The sequence below is a fragment of the Onychostoma macrolepis genome, chromosome 05 (genome assembly GCF_012432095.1).
Source record: "Onychostoma macrolepis isolate SWU-2019 chromosome 05, ASM1243209v1, whole genome shotgun sequence".
In the NCBI taxonomy this organism is placed as follows: Eukaryota; Metazoa; Chordata; class Actinopteri; order Cypriniformes; family Cyprinidae; genus Onychostoma; species Onychostoma macrolepis.
In genome coordinates this window covers 18,067,170-18,092,109 of record NC_081159.1, presented here as the reverse complement: position 1 = coordinate 18,092,109, position 24,940 = coordinate 18,067,170, and the positions used below count along the sequence as shown (strand labels likewise).

Sequence of the window (24,940 nt, the reverse complement as noted above, 5' to 3'; positions counted from 1 at the left end):
TAGTCAATACATATTTATAATACTTCTTCTGTGTGTTTGATTTAGATGAGATACTGTTTCAATATTAAGAAAAAGCATTGAGAGCTGAACTGACTCAGAAAACTGGGAATGATAGGTAACACTTGGACTTGCTTTACTACGAACGCTCAATTTTGTTTTAAATTCCTAAGTAGATAATCTGGAGGTTTATTTGAAGAAGGGATCATAAGGACAATAGCGTGACACTAGTTAACTGAGAAAAGCAGTGAGATCTGTGTAGTGAGTACACATTCACAGGATGTGAAAATTATTGCATTTATTGCTAATGTAACACCTCTACTTCCCCTCTCTCTTTTTTTCCTTTGCAGCCTTTCCACCTAGAAAAGGTGATAATGATCTTCCCTCATTTTACCTTGATTGGTGAAGCATTAAAATCAGAGAGGTTCAGCCCTTCAAGATGTCTAGACATAATCAAGTCCCTTATTTGTCTGCAGTCATCAATCCATTCAAGCTGCCATACTTAGTTATTCAGTCACACAGCTTACAGTATGAAACAAAATGTATGCAGTTTGTGAATTCCTGCAAGAAAGTTTTTTCCACCTCAATTTCTCATCTATTTCTCACCATGTCTCTTTTGCTAACATACTTCTGCGTTTCTTTGCTACATAACTGCTCTTAAGCATCCAAATAACATTCAAACAATATATAAATCAATTTGCGCTAATAATAATAATAAAACAAAGACTGAACTTATAAAACACATCAGCAGCACTAACAGAAGCAGTTCCTATTCAGCTTAGTAGGAGCCAATGCACTTCATTCATTGCTAAAAATAACTATTCATTTTCAATCTAAAAAAATACACTCTATCCATCTGTCAATAGTAGTCTACACTGTATCATACTAAATATTCTTTCAGTAAATTTTATAGATAATATCATTTGAGGGCATGGTACAAAAATGGAGAGTCATTGATCGAAACAAGAAGCGAAAAAACTGTGTGAAATAATATGCAACATAACATCAGTGTGAGCTTGTGGCTAACATCACACAGTTCAGTTGTCAAATATTCCTCCTTTCTTCATTATGTTTGTTCAACACTGTGGAGTTGTTATTATTGTGATTTCTCACATATTTTGTGTGGGATTCTAACTCCTGCATGGGGTGGTGACATTATAGGTGCCGTCCTCTAGAAACTCATCTTCACTTAGGCTTATATGAAGGCAGGTGTCATTGACAGGCGAAGAGAATGGGATGGTTTGCTCATATCCCAGCGGTGTGGTAGAATGCGGTGGAGTCACTCCATCCACAGCTGGATGATCCTCAGGTAAGCTGCTGCAGGTACTGGACGTGGAGATGAACGCAGAGCTCTGGTCATCAGAGGGGTCGTCTCTGGATTGGGGGGATATAAGGGATTTGTCATCCGAGCGCACGCCAGAATCCTCGCTGGCTGAACACGATACACTGTTACCGTTGGTGTGAGAATAGAAATCACCAGGTGAAACGGAGCATAGCGTGATGTCAGGAAACAAGGAGCTACTGTTCACGTTTGTGAGTACATTTCCATTTACAGGTGTGGCTACAGCTGAAGATCTTGACTCCGCTTCGACACCCGGAGAGAGAGTCCTGTTTGAACGCTTGCGGTTCAGGGGCTGAGGTGGAGGGTCCAGTTTAGGGATGGTTTGTTTATACCTTTGGACACAAAAAAGAAGCAAATTTTGTCAGTCAGTGGACTTGTCAGGGTAACATTATTGAATAAAAATTACAGTACGTTTATCCCACCCGGGCAAAAAGCAACAGTCAGATTTGTAAACAAATCAGTGTTTCTGAACAAATTTTACTTTTACATGAATGAATCTTTTTCAGTTTGCTTCCTGACTGAACATCGGAGGCGTATTGCTAGTGTCATGTGAGTCAGTGTTGTTCACACCATAAAAAGAAGGGGTGAAAAAAATTATGAAAGCAGTGTTGTTATTGTTAACTAAAACTACACTATTAAAAATAGCTTTTGTCAATAAAGCTGAAATATAAATATTAGATGAAACATAAATAAATTAAAAAAAAAACCTTGGGGAAAAAAAACATTAAAAAAATAGTTTTGGCAAATAAATATAAAAAGTAAAATTACTAAAAACTAATGCTAAAATAAAAATGGAAATTTGAAAAAAGCACAAATTCACTAAAATTAAAAGCGATTTCAAAATAATAATAAACACTACAATAATATATAACTAATATTAAATAATACTGATTCAAATCTAAGGCTGTTACTAAAACAAAACACATATATATAGATATACATATAATGTATTAGGATTTTGTTGTCTTTTTAATAACTTGATGTCATGAACAGAAGGTATAATACAATATATTAAATAAATACAACACATCTGCTTGTCATTTGTGGGGAAAACATTTATGATGCTTATATTTATGCATTGTGGAGACTCTTTGTAGGCATGCAAATAAATTAAATATGACTCTGTTTCTTAATAAACCGGCTAAGTTAAACTTTCAGTGACATACCGAGATACTTTAATAAACAAGTGAACAAATCTTTTTAGTGAACCAGTTTAAAAAAAAAATTACAGGGATGAATCAAACTCTCCACCACTACTGCTACAGTAAGCAACATGACACACCCACAGCCAAAAAATAAAGTGTTTAATGATTAAATGTACAGTTATGTGGATTTGTGACCAATGAGATTTCCAGTAGGCCTGGTCTACACAGCACAGCACTGTAGAAATAGAACCCAGTTAAAATATCCCATTGCTTGTCATGATTGCAGATAATTAGCAGCTGGTACATGGATGAAAGCCTTTTATCACTTATCATATGGCATGTCAGGTCAGGACATTGTGTCAGAACTGTAGGGAAATCACAGCAGGGAGATGGGATTGTGTGGTGAACAGTTGCCGAATCATCAAAAAGAGCTTATACACAATTCTTTAAGACACAGTCTACATTCTGCATGTGCGTGTGTGTGTGCACTTATCTCTGTCCCACAGTTCCCCTGTTGGTTGAATTAAGTAGAGAAAGAGAGGGGGAGAGAGAAAAGAGAGGGGGAGAGTGAAAATGGGAGACCGAGCTGCAGGTTCTTGTATTGATGGCTCTACTAAAAATAACTGCAATGCAGTCACTCAGCATGGGACAGAGAAAGCACAACATAAGACTCTGTCTATCTCTTCTTTCACTCATTCACATGCAAGCTACATGATGTGCAAAAATGTAAATAAATACATTAAACACATAGCTGGTAGATGCATACATTTTCTGCCTGCGTAAAAGTTGCCACAATGCTTGTGGGTGGTTGTCAGAGTGCAGTATCTAAGATGGATGAAGTGCTTTTCCATGTGTTGCTATGCAGTTGCTAGGTGGCTGGTCAGTGATTGGTTATTGTTTCAAGTTAAAAGAGCCCACCCCTAAGTTTCTATGTTCTGTTCTCTAGACACGACTCAAGAGCTGCCTTCATTGTCTATGAGATTTTTTTTTTTTTTTTTCCAAAGTCTGATCTCTTAGATTGAGTAGTAATACACTTTTCTTTTCAATCAGCCAAACAAGGTCTGGTGTTTGGTCAAATCCCTAATCCTATATGAATGATACTTCATTGATACACTAATAAATACACATACAATCCAACACATTCAGTATAACTTCACATACAAAGCTACAGCCTTTTGATATTGGATTTTCTTTCTGGAGTTTCTTTTCCATTTTCTCTCTTTCCTCCAATTAGCATATGATCACATCAGCAATTCTGTCTGGCCTCCAACCAAACGCTGTCACATCTCCTCCTCCACATCTTTCCAGAGAGCACTCTGCCTCCTGCCATCTCCTTGTCTCAGGGGATCTTATATTAACTCCAGTGGGTGTCGAAAAGTCTGAGTAATTTCATTTTCAGCTTTTTTCCTAAATATACACCTCTCCTGCCTAGTATTGCAATGACTTTCAGAGTACATGTGCTGTTATATATGTATGTTTGTAAATGTGAAGAGCCCTTATAAAGCTTGCGAATAATGGAATGATATGTTAAATAGCAGTGGAGGACATTTAATAAGTATAATAATATAACCTTAAGTCTTGTGTAAAATGCCATAGCATCAATAAAGAAAGAGCTTAATTTACTTTTCATAATACAGAATCTCATTATTCAATGTTGCACTTGTTAAGCCGTTGTGGAGGCACAGGAGCTGTGGATGGGGGCTGCTGCTGATAGATTGTGTTCATCAGATGAAATATTAAAAGCTCCCTGAGGGAGAGCATTAGACTTGCTCCTGATCATGGTAATATGAGTTTATGTGTAGACCGATCCTATTTTTATTCTTGAAGGGGAATTTACTGTGTGAACTCCACGTATGTGCATAATAAAGTATCTAATAAAGTATTTAAACCCTGTTGACATTTGACAGCAAGAGAGCACAAACACATACAATAAACTTTACTTCAGAAATCTACTTTGCTAATGAGAGTGTATGCCTGTGTATTACATGATACAAGCCCTAACATAACATACAGCCCCCCACCACACACACACCTATTAGCAAAGTGTCATAGATGCAATGGTTTTCATACATAATCATTTTTAATATACACACACACACACAAACAGTATCTCATAGAAGTGAGTACACCCCTCACATTTTTGTAAATATTTTATTATATCTTTTCATGTGACAACACTGAAGAAATGACACTTTGCTACAATGCAAAGTAGTGAGTGTACAGCTTGTATAACAGTGTAAATTTGCTGTCCCCTCAAAATAACTCGACACACAGCCATTAATGTCTAAACCGCTGGCCACAAAAGTGAGTACACCCCTAAGTGAAAATGTCCAAATTGGGCCCAAAGTGTCAATATTTTGTGTGGCCACCATTATTTTCCAGCACTGCCTTAAGCCTCTTGGGCGTGGAGTTCACCAGAGCTTCACAGGTTGCCACTGGAGTCCTCTTCCACTTCTCCATGACAACATCACGGAGCTGGTGGATGTTAGAGACCTTGCGCTCCTCCACCTTCCGTTTGAGGATGCCCCACAGATGCTCAATAGGGTTTAGGTCTGGAGACATGCTTGGCCAGTCCATCACCTTTACCCTCAGCTTCTTTAGCAAGGCAATGGTCGTCCCTCCCACCACCATACTTGACTGTAGGCAAGACACATTTGTCTTTGTACTCCTCAGCTGGTTGCCGCCACACACGTTTGACACCATCTGAACCAAATAAGTTTATCTTGGTCTCATCATACCACAGGACATGGTTCCAGTAATTCATGTCCTTAGTATGCTTGTCTTCAGCAAACTGTTTGCGGGCTTTCTTGTGCATCATCTTTAGATGAGGCTTCCTTCTGGGACGACAGCCATGCAGACCAATTTGATGCAGTGTGCAGCGTATGGTCTGAGCACTGACAGGCTGACAGGCTGACCCCCCACCCCTTCAACCCGTGCAGCAATGCTGGCAGCACTCATACGTCTATTTCCCAAACACAACCTCTGGATATGATGCTGAGCATGTGCACTCAACTTCTTTGGTCGACCATGGCGAGACCTGTTCTGAGTGGAACCTGTCCTGTTAAACCGCAGTATGGTCTTGGCCACCGTGCTGCAGCTCAGTTTCAGGGTCTTGGCAAACTTCTTATAGCCTACGCCATCTTTATGTAGAGCAACAATTCTTTTTTTCAGATCTTCAGAGAGTTCTTTACCATGAGGTGCCATGTTGAACTTCCAGTGACCAGTATGAGAGTGACCGCGATAACACCAAATTTAACACACCTGCTCCCCATTCACACCTGAGACCTTGTAACACTAACAAGTCACATGACACAGGGGAGAGAAAATGGCTAATTGGGCCCAATTTGGACATTTTCACTTAGGGGTGTACTCACTTTTGTGGTCAGCGGTTTAGACATTAACGTGATACTCCACCCCAAAATGCTAATTTTGTCATTAATCACTTACCCCCATGTTGTTCCAAACCCGTAAAAGCTTTTTTTGTCCTCGGAAAACAATTTAAGATATTTTGGATGAAAACCAGGAGGCTTGTGACTGTCCCATTGACTGCCAAGTAAATTACACTGTCAAGGCACAGAAAAGTATTAAAAAAGAACATTGTCAAAATAGTCCATCTGCCATCAGTGGTTCAATCTGAATTTTATGAAGTGACGAGAATACTTTTTGTACGCAAAGAAAATGCAAAAATTTATTCAACAATTCGTCTTCTCTGTCATTTTGAAAAGCATCCGATGGATGCAAAGTGCATACGCTATTCTCTGTCATCAGTAACCACTGATGGCAGATGGACTTTTTTGGTGATGTTTTTTATACTTTTCTGTGCCTTGACAGTGTAATTTACTTGGCAGTCAATGGGACAGTCACAAGCCTTCCGGTTTTCATCCAAAATATCTTAAATTGTGTTCCGAGGACGAACAAAGCATTTACCCGTTTGGAACGACATGGGGGTAAGTGATTAATGACAAAATTTGCATTTTGGGGTGGAGTATCCCTTTAATGGCTGTGTGTCGAGTTATTTTGAGGGGACAGCAAATTTACACTGTTATACAAGCTGTACACTCACTACTTTGCATTGTAGCAAAGTGTCATTTCTTCAGTGTTGTCACATGAAAAGATATAATAAAATATTTACAAAAATGTGAGGGTATACTCACTATATATATATATATATATATATATATATATATATATATATATATATATATATATATATATATACACACACACACACACACACACACACACACACACACAGTGGGTACGGAAAGTATTCAGACCCCCTTAAATTTTTCACTCTTTGTTATATTGCAGCTATTTGCTAAAATCATTCAAGTTCATTTTTTTTCCTCATTAATGTACACACAGCACCCCATATTGACAGAAAAACACAGAATTGTTGACATTTTTGCAGATTTATTAAAAAAGAAAAACTGAAATATTACATGGTCCTAAATATTCAGACCCTTTGCTCAGTATTTAGTAGAAGCACCCTTTTGATCTAATACAGCCATGAGTCTTTTTGGGAAAGATGCAACAAGTTTTTCACACCTGGATTTGGGGATCCTCTGCCATTCCTCCTTGCAGATCCTCTCCAGTTCTGTCAGGTTGGATGGTAAACGTTGGTGGACAGCCATTTTTAGGTCTCTCCAGAGATGCTCAATTGGGTTTAAGTCAGGGCTCTGGCTGGGCCATTCAAGAACAGTCACGGAGTTGTTGTGAAGCCACTCCTTCGTTATTTTAGCTGTGTGCTTAGGGTCATTGTCTTGTTGGAAGGTAAACCTTCGGCTTAGTCTGAGGTCCTGAGCACTCTGGAGAAGGTTTTCATCCAGGATATCCCTGTACTTGGCCGCATTCATCTTTCCCTCGATTGCAACCAGTCGTCCTGTCCCTGCAGCTGAAAAACACCCCCACAGCATGATGCTGCCACCACCATGCTTCACTGTTGAGACTGTATTGGACAGGTGATGAGCAGTGCCTGGTTTTCTCCACACATACCGCTTAGGAACCTTAAGTGCAGCAGAAATTTTTTTGTAACCTTGGCCAGATCTGTGCCTTGCCACAATTCGGTCTCTGAGCTCTTCAGGCAGTTCCTTTGACCTCATGATTCTCATTTGCTCTGACATGCACTGTGAGCTGTAAGGTCTTATATAGACAGGTGTGTGGCTTTCCTAATCAAGTCCAATCAGTATAATCAAACACAGCTGGACTCAAATGAAGAACCATCTCAAGGATGATCAGAAGAAACGGACAGCACCTGAGTTAAATATATGAGTGTCACAGCAAAGGGTCTGAATACTTATATTTGAATAATGTGATATTTAAATTTTTCTTTAATAAATCTGCAAAAATGTCAACAATTCTGTGTTTTTCTGTCAATATGGGGTGCTGTGTGTACATTAATGAGGGAAAAAAATGAACTTAAATGATTTTAGCAAATGGCTGCAATATAACAAAGAGTGAAAAATTTAAGGGGGTCTGAATACTTTTCGTACCCACTGTGTGTGTGTGTGTGTGTGTGTGTGTGTGTGTGTGTATATATATATATATAAAGCTTTTTAGAGGCCTCACAAGGTGATTTCAGCTTTAGCACAGTGTAGTTAACACCTGACCACACAAGCGCACAAACATACAGAGTAAATCCATCATTCTGGACATATGAGTGTGTGCACACACACACACACACACACACAGCTGTAATAATCATTCATTTAGCATGCCACTGTAATTAAATAAAGTACAATCACTGTTATACTCACAGGAGGTTGGTAAAGTGTAGAAGAGAGGAGTGAAACAAAAATCAGCAATTTCAGACAAAGGGAGATAGCTCAGGTGAGGGCATGAGATGGAGAGAGAGCATCAGAGAGGGTTAGAAGATTAGAGAGGAGGAAGAAGGCTGTTACAGGAGGAAGTGGATAATCAGAAGGGGAGGCTCCTCACACGTGCACCTGAGCAGAGAAAAACAAAAATAAGTCTATCTTCCCTTTCAACTCTCACACAAACCTCTTCACCTAAGAAAACCATCTAGAAAATCATCTGATCTGACTCCAACTGCAACACTGCAATCATTTTCATTGTACAATCCTGCCAAATGCACATTATTTGCTTTATTTAGGAATAATTTTTTAGACCCCAAACATCACTAAAGGGAGGCTTTCATATTTAGTTCACTTGTGTGTACACTTTTCCCGTAAAGTTGACTACATGAACAAATTTGGGCATCATATTTGCCAACTGAGTAAATGGAAACGGAGGGAAAAACGGTGCTCATACGCTAAAAGATTAAGGATCACACACTACCAGACTTCAAAATCATTCCAAACTCACACAGAAACATCCACCTCATTGCTAGGAGACACATTACAAATTAAAAGTGATCTAAAATTTCAAAAGATGAAACATTGATATGCTCTGACTGGATAGAATCACAGTCTAAAAAAATCATTAAAAAAAATGGAATCTGTGCCCATCATCATACACTTAGGCTGCTACGGAGCCCTTTAAAGGACATTTTGGTGGGAAAAATTCGGGGTGGGAGAAAAAAAAAAATAATAATTTTCAAATGCTTTGCGTTCTCTTGCAAAACTTTTGCGTTCCCTCGAGAAACTTTTGCGTTCTCTAGTGAAGATATTTGCGTTCCCTCGCAAAACTTTTGTCTTCTCTCGCAAAGATATTTGCGTTCCCTCGCAAAACTCGCAAAAGTTCAAAATAAAACTCTATGAACTACTCCATTGTGAACATACGAGCTGTAACCACTGCAAGCTGTAAAGTAAACAGTAAGAGTTTGTCCGAACTCAAATGGTTTTGCGAGGCATAAAGTTTTGCGAGGCATAAAGTTTCTCGAGGAGCAGAGTTTCTCGAGGAGCATAAAAGTTTTGCGAGGCATAAAGTTTTGCGAGAGAAATATAAAAATATTTTTCCTCCCACCCTGAATTTTTTCCACTCACCCCGAATTTTTCCCACCACAATGTCCTTTAAAGGGCTCCGCAGGCTGCAGACTGATTTTTGGAAACTAGTGTTGACGTATCCAGACTGATAATTGGGGCACAAATCTGGGCAAAAGAATATACACACACACACACACACACACACAGACACTTGTGATTAGTCTAAGTAGCAGTAATCAAGCAGTGAGTGGAGATTATGGAAGATCAATGCAACAGCAGATAGACTAATCCATGACATTAAATCCATCCATGCATTCAACCCTCTCACAACAACACAAACACACACAAGCAAGCTCCAGATCAAGCAGTTCCGAGGCCATGAAAGCTGTCTTATTGCGCAGTGACCCACGGTGCTGAATTCATCTTAAATCAGCAGAGACAGTTTCTGGACAGGCAGATAATAAATCAGCAACAGCGCATGTAGAGAGGGATAAAAAGAACAGCACAGACACAAACAGAGGGGAGCAAGATGCAAGGAGTTTCAAAGCAATAAAGAAAGAAATGGCACTTATGACTGGCATAGGAGGGATGGACAGATTCCATCTCATGTAGAGTTCACGCTAACATTAACACCAGGAGTGACAGATAAATGAACAAATGATGGGCAGGTGCATAAAACCACAGTCACCGTGAAGACTCACTGATGGACACACACTAAGCCCCAGCAGACACACACACAACATGACACACTGAAGTCCTGTCTGACAGTTTCTACATTGTGGCTCTACTTCCTCATTATTTGTGACTGTGACGCAGGAGATTTTTTAAGTATAAAACAGCAAAAAAAAAAAAAACAGCTCATACACAGACTGCATACTTTTCAGAAAGTTAAATGAAATTACAAAATGCCACACTACAGTAAAAATATAACAATAACACTGTCCAGTTGACCGTTCGCAAACAGATTGATTGACAGGCGATCTGACCAATCATAACGACAAATCCGCCAACTTGCCCAAAAAACAAGTCAGACAGGACAGTAGATTAACTTCGGTGGACTTAAACTTGAAAAATGTTGTGTATTGACACTTTCCATGGTTAAAATAAAATACATTCTTATGTTCATTCATGTTTATTTCATGCTTTAAATAAATATGAAAAGAGGCAATACAGTGATCTGTTACGACACATTAAAGAGCCACAATATGCATTTATTATTAAAAATAAATTTGAAAGCCGAGACCTTGTTTCATACCAGAAGTAACCTGCTCTGTCTTGTCTGTCAGAGTGTTATCAGTTTTTTTCTTTGCTTCGTGATGTATTTTTCACTGCGTGAGAACATGACGTGTAGTGTGAGAGTGGCATGGCTTGTCGGACATAGCAACAGTAACTAAGGAAGGCAGGTTTTTGAGAAGGGTCAATTCACCTCTCTCTCTACAGCATATATAATGTACTGCCATTTTAATGTTTTTTTTTTTTTAAACATGTTTTGATGTTAATGTTTAAATATTATTACAGTTGAAAATTTTCTATATTAATATGTTATATATTATAATGAAATTAATTCCTGTGATGGCAAAGCTGAATGTTAAGCAATCTTTAGTGTTACATAATCCTTCAGAAATCATTCTAATATTTTGATTTGCTGCTCAAGAAATATTTCTTATTATTATTAATGTTAATGCTAATTTTTTTTAGAATTAATAGAAAATAAAATTAATATAAAGTAAAAAGCAGCATTTATTTGAAATAAGAATTCTTCATTAGAAATGTCTTTACTGTCATTTTTGATCAATTTAATGTGACCTTGCTGAATAACAGTATTAATTTCTTAATAATAATAATAAAAAAAATTATCATACTGACCCCAATGAACTGCACTGCACTAATATTCTGATTATGAAAGTGGCATGTAAACACAATAACCTGATTGCAGCCAGTCATAACTATATTAAGACAACTGTTCAATTTAGAAATCAGAGACACAATCAAAGACACCTAGCTTACTTCTGTACTCATTTTGCTAGTCCATTTGTTTATATAGCGTACAGGCCTTTTCTAGTGTAGCCTGTCTGTTTACCTGAGCTCATTTTGGCAAGTGTTATAAGAATTGTCTTTCAAGTCAAGTCTAGTCAGAGGTCTTGTTATATCTTGTTTTGTGTTCATTTACTTTGCTTTAATAAAAATAATGCAGTTGGGCTCAGTGCTGGGCTGGCTTTGTACTTTTGGCTACAACATACTGTAACAAAAACAGAAAGCATCCAGAACTTTCCTTTTAACCATAATACACTTATAGTGCATCCTAAAAACAATACATGCTAATTAAATAAAAAAGAAAAAGAACTGCCCTTGTATGCATTTTCACAGCAAACTCTTCATGATGTGAGTATGTGTTATAGTGACTGTGTGCATATTTTTGAGTCTCTCCCTGGACCTGTGAGTGTGTTGTCAGGGTAAATCAGTAAGTGTATTTTTACTTGTGTGTGTGTACGTAAGTGTGAGGTTTTCTGCAAGCTCTAAATTGCTCTAATAAAGTGTGAAAATTAATGTTTTCTGTGTGTGAGAGACTGCAGCTATCCACAGGGACACAATAATTGTAAAATAAATCACCCTCCCAGACACACGCACATACTCTTGAATACATTTACAGACACACACGCAGATCGAGAAGCATATACACATGCAATCACAAAAACACATGCATGCTTTTACTCTTTTTGTTACATAAAAAATGGGCAATCTATTACAAATAACTAACCAATCAAAGCAAGAAAACATCTCTAGCAGAAGGAGTGGGTGTAGGTGTGTGCTGCTAAGCTCAACAACTGTTTACAGCTAGTGCTAACCACACACACAGCGATGAATGTGCAGTACCCAACAAAGGTCAAAATTTTCCATTACTATTCAAGGAAACTTGCCAGTCAAAAGTCAGTGTGGAAAGATTGCTCTCTGCCTTCTAATACACTTTCATTAGATTTGTTTACATTGCTCACAACCAATATCCATTCCGACAGGTCTGCTGCCTGTGTATGGAGTGAGGAGAAGGAAGAGAGCGGAAAGGAGGGGGTCAGAGAGGAGGTGGGATTATGTGAACTAGTTTTAGAAACCCCAAGCACCAGCCAAATGTGGTAAAAAAAATCTAATCTTCACAAACAAACATCTGCTCAGTGGTTTTCAACATTTTGGAGCGTCTGAGACCCATAACGGCTGAAACTTTTTGTAGTTCTGTTGTATTTCTTGGTTTGTTTGATGCTGCTGTACTGTGTTCCACGCACCGACACGCTGAGATTATTCTGTCCAGATGTTGCAGCTCAGATTTCAGTATGTTTAAATTACAGATCGGAAAGAAGCGACTCGACTGACTAATAGGAAACTTTTAACACAATCAAAAGTGCTCTAACTTTGCCCTTCTGCACTTATCTCTTTCTGTCACATTCTTTTTATTCTTTTTCTTTTATACTTCAGTTGAAAAGTTTGAGATTTGTAAGATATTTTATGTTTTTAAAAGAAGCCTCTAATGGTCCCCAAGGCAGCATTTATTGCATGGCCATAATCCACATCCCTAATACATTTACGAAGCAAATAAATTTTATAAAAAAAATGCATGCTTAAATTCTTGTTAATATACACTACCGTTCCAAATTTTGATCAAAATACTGTAAGAACAGCTATATTGGTAAATATTTACTTAATTAATAATAGTTTTACTGCATTTTTGATTATGGAGTGTGAAACAAGATGGCGCCTGTGTACATGGTAAGCCACTTGTTGCTCTCACCTATGTTCTCTATTATGTCCTGCTGTTGGCTGTTTCTATGTTTACTCACGTCATTAAACTGTCTCTCACTTATGATCGTCAATCACTCCTGGAGATTTGTAGTCGCTGTCTGGTTGTCTCTGAAACGTATCTGGGAAATTTCATGGATATCCTACACAGGAGTATCATACGAGACATTCCGGATTTTCTTCGTTGATGGCCGCTTGACTTCATCCTGAAAAAGCATCGGAGAAGACGCGGGAAACGTGGAGGAGTGATCATCAGACTAAAATCCTATCTGCGAGCTGGCGTCCCACCCAGTTTAAGTCCTCTGCCTTGGACTACGGATTATTGCCGTTTTGCGGTCCGGTATTTACCGGCCCAGTCGTAGCGCTGGCTCCGATACACCCTCCTGGTCCCTCAGGCCCTTCCGGATTCCCCAAGTCATCCTCCCCTGGATCTACGTCCTCGGATCAGCTTTCAGCCTCGCGCGGTGGGAGTAAACCCTGCTAATCTTCGATCCGGGAGTAAAACCCCGGTCTCGCGAAACACTCTGCGTTCTCCAAATAATGGCACTGATCAACACACATTCTCTGGTTAACAAGACCTACATTCTCAATGATTTTATGTCCTCTCACAGTCTGGACTTCTTGTTCATAACTGAAACGTGGGTGAAGAAAAGAGACTTAAGCCCCAACTCTGAACTTGTTTTTTTTATTACTGTTTCTATGATGCTCCCCGACCTACTGGTAGGGGAGGAGGATTGGCAATTACCATAAGGAAAACTTTTAAAATCACGCTGTCGTCTATTATCCTCTGCCACATAGCTTTGAATCTCAGCTATTACTGCTTGACTGGTCTGAACCAATAGTCCTAGCTTTGATATATCGGCCACTAGGGGTGGCACGATACATGTATTCATACTGAACCGTCACGGTACTGACATCTCGGTTCAGTGCACGAGGCCTTACAACGAATACAGGCAATTCACCCTCAAACCAGAAGGGGGCGCCCACAGTAATGCAATGCTGTTTGATAACCACCAGCAGAAGAACAGCGAATGCCATGAGTTGCGCACTTGAAAACAAAGCCCACTAGACAGTGACCATGTGCTGATTCTGAACGCGTCGCTCACTGACAAGGGAGTATACTTTAAAGGCTTGCACTAGGGTTGGGTACCATTCACATTTGAACCGGTACGGTACCGGTACCTGAAATTCGGTACCGGTACCCAACGGTACCTTTTTTCGCTACTTTATGCTCTGTGTAATAACATTTATTTCAGTGAAAAAATAAGTCCAAAACTCTCAATTTCAACATTTTGAATAATAGGACCCTACAATTTAATTTTTTTATTAATTCTTCCAGAAATTCTTGTGTTTTATTTTTTCTGATAATCAAATGAAGGCATGAAACATTTATTTATTTTTAATCAAATCAAAATGAAACCCTTTTGTTTTTTGGCAAACAAACAAAGGTTTACTGTTAAAATTAATACATGGTAGAAAAATTGTGTGAATATACCTTTAAAAAAGTTAATTGTAGAAAAAAATACTATTATTATTATTATTATTAAGTCGTTAATGTGGTTGTAATAATTATTTTTATCATTTAATTGTTTTATTTAAATTTGTCAGTAAATAGAATATATAAAGACGTACATTATACTGTACAAAAGTAATATATTTCTGTTACATGTTAAACTGCACTTTTATTTTGACAGGTTGCCGTGAAGTTTCTGTGTGTATACAGTATGATGCTGGTTTTCTCAAATGAAACGGTAAAATTCTCATGAAGTGACTCTCACAGCCTGTAAGTTCATGTGTTCATGTAGTGCAGAGTCCGAAAATCACCACGAGTTCACCTGTGCTTCAGTATTTGTGTAGTAAACAAAACCGCGTCTCCGCCATTCATACATACCGAGGCTAACGGAACATGTAGGATTCATATTTAAACCGTCTTTTTGCGTTTTAATATTCACATACACTAGTTCATATCGCTATTCGAATTAAGTGACAGACATTCTTTTATTCATCCTGCGCATTCCGCGCTATAGAATAAATTCTGTTTTTATGAATGAACTCCGCCATCCTGTCCACGTTTTCGCGGAAACCATGTATGACCCTAGAAATGTAAGCACACTTCAGAACATTTCGGTTTGCCCTGTGTGTTGTGTTTTAAAGAGTTGCAGGGGTGACAAGTCACAGGGTCTCTCTCTCTCGGTCTCTCTCGTATGCGCCCAAATGCGTTCCGAAATTTGGTACCGAATGATTTAATGTGAATCGATACTCAGTAATACCGAGTTCGGTACCCAACCCTAGCTTGCACACTCAACTGTTTGCGAAATGGAGCTTTGTGCTCGTGTATCCTACCTCTCTCATTAGGCACAGATCCAAATATTCCATAGTATTTCCATATCTGCGATGTAACATATCTGAATGCAAAACTATTATTTATTATGTAAATGATAGGCTTTGTACTTCAGTCGCGTTCCAACGGTGACACAGAGGCGGGCGCGCTGATATTTGGTTCACTGTATTTTATTTTGATAAAGTACCAACTGTGCTGTCAAGTTAGCAATGCTGGAACTGATGTGTTTTGTGTGTGTGTATGCGCGCGATCACTTCAACAACTTTAAACACTTATTGTCTTATTAATAATGCATCACTGTATAAAGGTCTGCTTTTATTTGTGTACACTCAATGAAAACAAAAATAAAACAAATAGGATGAAACTTTCTGCCATTTGAGTTTCCTTTTTGTGAACAAATCAAGCTGTCACAAAAATGAACTGAAACTCAGCATATATAGGCTGTTACATGTCGCACTGTTTTTTCCCTTGTTTATCTGTAAACTAAATCAAATATATTTCAAGAATTTATTCCTTGTATGTATATACATACATGTACTGCAGGTTATATATACACAGTATATAACAATGTAATATTTAGTATTTTCACATCTAGGTGAAAAAATAAAATAAAAAAGGTAATTTGTACTACTGTCTGTTCAAAATAAATGAAAAGAAACCGAGCGTAGTAGATTCGTTTTTTTCCCCCCCTGTTGTACCAAAATCGTATTGAACCGTGACATCTGTGTACTGTGCCACTCCTATCGGCCACTTCACTTAGCAAATGGCTTTATAACGGAATTTTCTGAGTTCATAGGGAACCTGGTTACTAACCATGACCGGTTTCTCTTAGTTGGTGACTTCAATGTCCATGTGTGTTGCCCCTCTAAACAATTATCCACAGAATTCCTGAACACCATTGATTCTTTTAATCTGCAGTAATGGGTTAGCCGCCCTACACATCTCCTAGGACACACTTTGGACTTAATATTGACTTTTGGTCTGTCTATAACGGATGTTGAAGTGATTGAATCCCTCATATCTGACCACTTTCCCATTGTGTTTATGATGTGTCTTCCTGAGATCCCCCAGATAACAGCTTCTGATACAAGACAAAGCCGCGTATACTCGCCACACTTTTGCAAGGATTTCACTGAGCTTTACAATAAAGTTAACTCTTCCCTGTTGGTTGAGTCGTCATTTTCTGATCATGATGTTGAACACCATTTAAATTCCTTAAATACAGTTTGGACGGACATATTAAATTCCATTGCACCTTTTAAGCTTTTTAAACTAAAACCCAAATCAGAACCTTGGATTGACAGTAACATTCGCTCCCTGAGACAATCCTGCAGAAAAGCGGAGAGAAAATGGAAAAAAGACAAAATGCAAATCTCTTTTGGTATCCTGAAGAACTGTTTGTCCTTATATCAGACAGCTGTTAAGAAAGCCATGGCCTCCTATTTTTCAAATCTTATTGAAAAGCATCACTGTACTCCTAAGATACTTTCTCTGTTATTAACTCTGCTCTTATCCCTCCTACTAATCATTTTCAAAATCCATCCTTTGCGCTTTCGGAGGACTTCTTGAGATACTTCTGTGATAAAGTTACAAATTTGAGGGCTCAGATACAGATAACTGATCACATTTATTTGCCACCCACAAATCCAATGCCTCCTCGGACAACATTCAACCCTGTATCTTTACAATCTGTCAAGGAGGTGATCACAAAATTAAAACCTTCTTTCTGTCCCCTTGATATAATACACCCTCGCTTTTTGAGGCAAATTATTGATACTGTGGGTCCAGGGCTGGTATCACTTTAAATAACTGTTTGAAATCCGGGTCCATTCCGGACGACCTGAAAATGGCCATGGTTACCCCGGTTCTCAAGAAGCCCTCTCTTGATGCCTCTGTTTTAGAAAATTATCGTCCAATATCTGTCAGTCCTCTGTCGTGTGTGTCATGTGTTCCCGCCTCTTGTTTCCTTATTTGGTCATGTTCCTGTCCTTGTTAAGTGTGATTATTAGTTAATTCTTGTCCAGCTGTGTTTTAGTCATTATCTGCTATTGTCATGTGTATTTAGTTCATGCCCGTTTAGTTAGATTTCGTCTGGTCTACTCGTTACTCCCCAGTGTTCCTTTGTGTCAGCCCTGCCCTGCCCTGCCTTGCCTTGTCTTGTCTACATTAAAGACTATTATTTAAGTTACTCCTCGTCTCCGTGTTCATCGTTCCTTCCTGCTGTGTGCACCGTGACAATATCCACCTTACCATTTATCTCAAATGTAATGTAAAAAATTGTGCTCCTACAACTTCAGTCTTTTTTAACTAATAATCATATCTTTGAAAAATTTCAATCTGGGTTCAAGTCACTTCACAGCACTGAAACTGCCCTTGTAAGAGTTTTAAATGATATTTTAATGACTACTGACTCTGGCGCTTCTGCTATTTTAGTGATGTTGGATTTGTCATCTGCCTTCGATACTGGCGACCATGATATATTCTTTTCTCGTTTGGCGTCATGTGGGAATTGGGGGGGGGGAGTGGTTTTAAACTGGTTTAAATCATTCTTAACAAATAGGAGATTTGTGATAAAAACTGGATGTATACTCTCGACCCCAGGCAATCTAACCTGTGGAGTTCCTCAGGGTTCTATTCTATCTCCCGCTCTCTTCTCTCTTTATCTTCTTCCTCTGGGCTCTATTTTTAGGAAACACAGTATCTCTTTTCACTGTTACGCTGATGATCCACAAATGTACTTGCTTTTGACTGAAAAAACAAATTTTGCCATTGATACTCCTACTGCTTGTCTTGCTGATGTCAAATCATGGCTCTCTAAAAACTTTCTGTTCTTGAATCCAGATAAAACTGAAGTTATTGTTTTCAGTCCCTCAGAGCATAGATCAAGTATTCAACTCAATCTCGGAAACTTAAATTCCTTCATCTCTCCCCATGTTCGGAATCTGGGTGTGGGGTTTGATAAATTTGATAAACAAATTAGTGCTGTAGTAGGTTCTAGCTTCTTCCATCTTCGTTCCCTTTCTAAAATTAAGTAATTTCTCTCAAAAAGCTCACTAGAGGTTGCTATCCTTTATCACGTCTCGGCTAGATTATTGCAACTCCCTCTATTTTGGTATAGTAATCAAAATGCAGCAGCTAAATTCTTGAAGGGGTGTAAAAAGTTTGATCATGCCACTCCCCTCTTGCGATCACTGCATTGGCTGCCAGTTCACTATCGAATTGAGTTTAAAATCTTGCTACTTGTCTATGAATCACTTAACAATCAAGCTCCATCCTATCTGACTGATTTACTCCACCCCTACACTCCGGCGAGGGGACTAAGATCAGAGCGCAAACTTCTCCCGCTTAAAAACCAGGGGAACCAAGAGCCTTTGAAGTGGCTTGTCCCACCCTCTGGAACAACTTACCTGTTCACATCAGAATGGCTTCCACTTTATCTGAGTTCAAGTCATATCTTAAAATACATCTTTTCTCTCTGGCTTTTAACATGTAGTAATGTTGTGCCTTTTAATAGTTTTTATCTGCTGTTGTATTGGTATCTGATTGGTTTTAATTTGTTTACTGATTTTCTCCTCGTTATATATTATTGTTTGTTGTGCAGCACTTTGGTCAGCCTTGTTTCGTGTGTAAATGTGCTCTAGAAATAAAACTGAATTTAAAATTACTCCAGTCTTCAGTGACACATGATCCTTCAGAAATCATTCTAATATTCTGATTTTGGTGCTCAAGAAACATTGTTATTTATGATACTGTTGAAAATGGTTATACTGTGACAGAAAAGAATAGAAATATCAAAAGAATAGCATTTATATGAAATTGATTTTTTTTTTTTCTTTAGTCACTTTTGATCAATTAATGCATCCCAGCTGAATAAAGTATTCATAAAAAAAAAGTTTTGAACGGTAGTTTGTGCATATATATACACACACACACACACACACATATATATATATATATATATTGAAATATCTGCAATCTGAGGGTGGAAATTTACAAAATATCTTCATGGAACATGATCTTTAATTAATATCCTAATGATTTTTGGCATAAAAGAAAAATCGATAATTTTGAACCATACAATGGTATAACCAAAGACTGGTTTTGTGGTCCAGGGTCATATATATATATAAATATATTTCAGTTGTAAATCTTTGCCAGACTCAAACTAATTTATTTGTATACAAGTCTATGTGCTATTGCCTTGTGTCATTACCTCTCATCAAGTGCCGTTGAATTCCGAGTTTCTAGCTTTGCAACTTCCTTTCCTGCTGCGTCCTGTCCCGCTTCACTTCTCGCACTCGCTGGCTTTCCATTGGCTGTAATGGTGGGAGCACCATGCAGGTTGAGCAGATTGAGGTAGGACTCAGCGTGGGAGGAAAAAGGAGGGTTTTCTGGCTGTCCTGCTGGAGTGGAGGTGACGGGCTGGTCTGAGTGAGGGGTGTAGAAGTTCTTCAGGTTGAGAGAGAGAGAACGAGGGGGCACGCTACTCCATGGTGATTCTTCTTCTAGAAGACACAAATTCAAATTTGAGACATAAAATCAAGGTCTTAAAGGGATAGTTCACCCAGATTTCATCAAAAACATCTTAATGTGTGTTCAGAAGATGAATGAAGGTCTTACAAGTTTGGAACAACATGAGGGTGAATAATTAATGACAGAATGTTCATTAAAGGGATAGTTCACCCAAAAATAGGCACCCTGAAACAATCAGTAACATTAGAGGATGGGGATGTCATACCTACTAAATGTTATGAACGCTTATGTAAATGAAGCTTACAATTGAAAAATCTGCTGTTGAGAGACTGGCCGTAGAGTAGCCCTTCAGTGACAGACACTCAAGGGCATAATGGTGACAGACTATTTCAATAACTCTCCAAATGACCAGTCATACCATCCAGCAAGTACACCACCATCATCCCACCAGGCATAAGCATATGCATGCACACATACACAGATACACACACTCTCTCTGAAAGAGAAAGTCGGCATGGAGCCCAGTGCTGATGAATCAAACCCAAACTCTTGCACTAAACTCTGAAATAGATCAGTGTCCACCAACCAACTCAATAACATCCCAGCCTGCCAAAAAATAATGTGTGTCTCTATGACTGTAATAGAGCCCAACAGTGACCACCCAGTTTTTCAGCAGCCTGGGTTCTGGAAGTATTTTCCCCATTCATTTTCTTTGTAGAAATATCTTATAAAATGTTCTTAGCTATGAACCAAACCAAGTAGCTAGAGATGAATCACAGCAATATGATGTAAAAAGGTATATTCAGAAATCACAAAAATACATTGGTGACTCTTTAGTACAAGGATCAATTCTCACTATTAACTAGTTGCTTATTTACATGACTATTATTAACATATTGGCTGTTTATTAGTACTTATAAAACACATATTCTGCATAACCATATTCCACATCCCTAATACATTTATTAAGCAAATAAATTTTATTAAAAAAGGACATGCTTAAAGTCTTGTTAATATACCATTCCAAATTAATTAATTATGCACTTACTATATGGTTAGGGTTAGGATTAGGGTTTGGCTTATGGTTACTTACATGTAATTATGCATAATTTATTGTTTTATAATAGTAAGTAGGCCTAAACTTTTGAACGGTAGTTTAACTGACAGAATGAAATACGCAACTCATGAAGAATTGATAATAACCAAATGTAAACAATGCTATAGTATTAAACTATGAACTATATTGATTATTAAATTTAGACTCAAACTAATTTATTTGTATACAAGTCTATGTGCTATTGCCTTGTGTCATTACCTCTCATCAAGTGCCGTTGAATTCCGAGTTTCTAGCTTTGCAACTTCCTTTCCTGCTGCGTCCTGTCCCGCTTCACTTCTCGCACTCGCTGGCTTTCCATTGGCTGTAATGGTGGGAGCACCATGCAGGTTGAGCAGATTGAGGTAGGACTCAGCGTGGGAGGAAAAAGGAGGGTTTTCTGGCTGTCCTGCTGGAGTGGAGGTGACGGGCTGGTCTGAGTGAGGGGTGTAGAAGTTCTTCAGGTTGAGAGAGAGAGAACGAGGGGGCACGCTACTCCATGGTGATTCTTCTTCTAGAAGACACAAATTCAAATTTGAGACATAAAATCAAGGTCTTAAAGGGATAGTTCACCCAGATTTCATCAAAAACATCTTAATGTGTGTTCAGAAGATGAATGAAGGTCTTACAAGTTTGGAACAACATGAGGGTGAATAATTAATGACAGAATGTTCATTAAAGGGATAGTTCACCCAAAAATAGGCACCCTGAAACAATCAGTAACATTAGAGGATGGGGATGTCATACCTACTAAATGTTATGAACGCTTATGTAAATGAAGCTTACAATTGAAAAATCTGCTGTTGAGAGACTGGCCGTAGAGTAGCCCTTCAGTGACAGACACTCAAGGGCATAATGGTGACAGACTATTTCAATAACTCTCCAAATGACCAGTCATACCATCCAGCAAGTACACCACCATCATCCCACCAGGCATAAGCATATGCATGCACACATACACAGATACACACACTCTCTCTGAAAGAGAAAGTCGGCATGGAGCCCAGTGCTGATGAATCAAACCCAAACTCTTGCACTAAACTCTGAAATAGATCAGTGTCCACCAACCAACTCAATAACATCCCAGCCTGCCAAAAATAATGTGTGTCTCTATGACTGTAATAGAGCCCAACAGTGACCACCCAGTTTTTCAGCAGCCTGGGTTCTGGAAGTATTTTCCCCATTCATTTTCTTTGTAGAAATATCTTATAAAATGTTCTTAGCTATGAACCAAACCAAGTAGCTAGAGATGAATCACAGCAATATGATGTAAAAAGGTATATTCAGAAATCACAAAAATACATTGGTGACTCTTTAGTACAAGGATCAATTCTCACTATTAACTAGTTGCTTATTTACATGACTATTATTAACATATTGGCTGTTTATTAGTACTTATAAAACACATATTCTGCATAACCATATTCCACATCCCTAATACATTTATTAAGCAAATAAATTTTATTAAAAAAGGACATGCTTAAAGTCTTGTTAATATACCATTCCAAATTAATTAATTATGCACTTACTATATGGTTAGGGTTAGGATTAGGGTTTGGCTTATGGTTACTTACATGTAATTATGCATAATTTATTGTTTTATAATAGTAAGTAGGCCTAAACTTTTGAACGGTAGTTTAACTGACAGAATGAAATACGCAACTCATGAAGAATTGATAATAACCAAATGTAAACAATGCTATAGTATTAAACTATGAACTATATTGATTATTAAATTTAAAATAAAACATTTAAGTTTGTTGAAAAATATTCAAATATTTCATTTGTTTTCGAGTGTAGAGAAACTGTCTTACTCTGTGTGGCTCCACTGACTCTGATCTCCAGTTGGCTGAGGTGTTTCACCAGCAGGGATGTATGCTGCAGTAAGTCTCGGTTCTGCAGCAGCAGCTGGTGAGTTCTGGCCTGAGCCTCCATGCGGGCAGCCGTCTCTGCGGCCAGCTGATCCTTCAGGAGCTGCACCTATAGCAGAGACACGCTCAGTCAAGAATAATGCCAGTCTTACTGAAAGCTATCATAACTTATGAGTTGAAGATTGAAGATAGTGAATGAAACCACTCTTAGTTCACGTAATTGCAGTCGTATAGAGAGTTGATTCTCCACCTTTCTTTGATGTATCAGTAGCAATGACAAATATTAAGCTTTTAATCTATTATTCTATTAATTGATCATTTTTAAAGAATCTAAAGTGGCTTCTTGCGGTGGCTTTATTTTGTTATCTTCATCATTCGTGCAGCTGTTTGGGAGATTCAGCCCATAGGTAAGAAAGAGAGTTCTTTTTAATATCTCAGTTGTTTCTCCTGGATAGCAATGAGACAAAGAGAGCAAATAAGAGACTTATTGTGAGAAAAACAGCACAGTAATCTCCCCTGGAGCAGTGGTTTTGACTCTAAGGCCCCCTATTGTCAATGACAGCATTTAAAGGTCCACAAAAGTCTTTTCTCAAACATCAATTATAATTACAAAGCTGCTAATATTCAAATTCTTCATTTACTGAATCTAGGAGTAGCAATATTAAACTAATTAAATACAGTAATTAATGACATAGCTGCTTATTTTCAAACTTTTGATTTACTGAATCTAGGAGTAGCAAAATTAATATAATAATTTAATTCCATAATCACAAAAACTGAATGTTTTTCATAGTTTATTCATTTCCATAACTTTTCCAGGTCTAGACATCACATCACTCTTACAGTACAGTATATACAGGTCGGGAATCATGACAACCCTGATACTAAAATAAAACTGGCAATTACTAAGCAAACTAATTAAAACAAGAAATATTATTTTAGATTAAATCTTAATTTTTAGCGGTTTGTAAAAGGTTTGTTTTATTTCAAATAATTTAAAGTTGTCTTGCAGCCCCCTTGCAAGTGTGCTGAGGCCCTCTGGTAGAGAACCAGTGCTGTAGACTTTTTTAAACTCAACAATATTAAAAACTGTGCTCAGATTTGCCAAAAAAAAAAAAAAAAAGAAAACAAAAAGAAAACAAAACAATCAAATGTCAAATTTAGTTTAAATATAAACTCTGCTATACAAATTCATTTTGTCTGATTTGTTAAGAAACATCTGAGACCAGGCTGATACCCAAAAGGGCCTAAGTCTCCAGAGATATGAAAGAATAACAAAATTTACCTCTGGGCGGGGGGTGATTGTACGTCAATCTCATTATCCAAGCTATTGCTATGCAGTAGCATGACTGTGCTGAATCAGAGCTGATAGCACATCAGCTTCCTCTCTCTCTGACAGGACATTATAACCATAACAGCATCTGAACCCTATACAGTATCCCAAATGAGAACTAATATAATTAGTCGCACTAGAATGACAAAAATGAACAGGCAATGCAGCGAGATGATTGCCTCTATCAGCATCTTGTTCCGTCTCCCCTATATTTATCTTTGCTTCCTCATGGTTATGGAGAATGATTTGGGCTTATAGGGTATGTTTGGGAGTGCTTTTTAACAAAGGCTATCAGTAATCATGTCAACATAGAAAAATAAATGGGGTTATGCAGGAAATGTGGCTCTGAAACTGCTGGAGTAGGTGAATAGATCTGTACTCTGGGTGGAGAGCAGATGATTGTGAAACAGCTTGAAAATACAGAATCAACTGCCGCATATTTCATAGCGCTGTAGCGCCTCCTAGAGCTAGAAAAGGGTACAAAGAATGTCTTACCTGTGCAACAGCGATCTGTGTTTGTTGTTGCTGCTGTAGCAGCTGTTGTTGGAGTAACTGCAGGTGGTGTTGGGTGGCCAAAGGTGTGAGAGTAGGAGAGCAAGGGCTGCTGGGAGATAGCGTGTAGAGAGAGACACCCTCCAGGTCTTGTAAAGACTGAGAGATAAAGAACGAGAACAT

The 24,940-nt window shown here is 38.2% G+C and overlaps 2 protein-coding genes across 2 annotated transcripts in view; both read right to left on the bottom strand.

Annotated features, from left to right (window-relative positions):
• Positions 1 to 280: 280 nt before the first annotated feature.
• LOC131540366 (uncharacterized) lies at positions 281 to 20,423 on the bottom strand. The gene is made up of 3 exons (XM_058775089.1): positions 20,387 to 20,423; positions 19,709 to 20,000; positions 281 to 1,671 (listed from the first exon to the last, which is right to left on the bottom strand). Exons 1-3 carry the CDS (start codon positions 20,421 to 20,423, stop codon positions 1,128 to 1,130), a joined length of 873 nt encoding a protein of 290 aa, XP_058631072.1. The 3' UTR covers positions 281 to 1,127.
• An 856-nt stretch (positions 20,424 to 21,279) lies between these two features.
• si:dkey-34e4.1 (carboxyl-terminal PDZ ligand of neuronal nitric oxide synthase protein) overlaps positions 21,280 to 24,940 on the bottom strand; it is a 37,476-nt gene continuing 33,815 nt past the window's right edge. Inside the window, exons 8-10 of the mRNA XM_058775088.1 lie at positions 24,761 to 24,916; positions 22,876 to 23,041; positions 21,280 to 21,575 (exon numbers count right to left, since the gene is read on the bottom strand). Of these exons, the coding sequence (XP_058631071.1) occupies positions 21,280 to 21,575; positions 22,876 to 23,041; positions 24,761 to 24,916 (618 nt within the window). The remainder of the gene's footprint in view (positions 21,576 to 22,875; positions 23,042 to 24,760; positions 24,917 to 24,940) is intronic.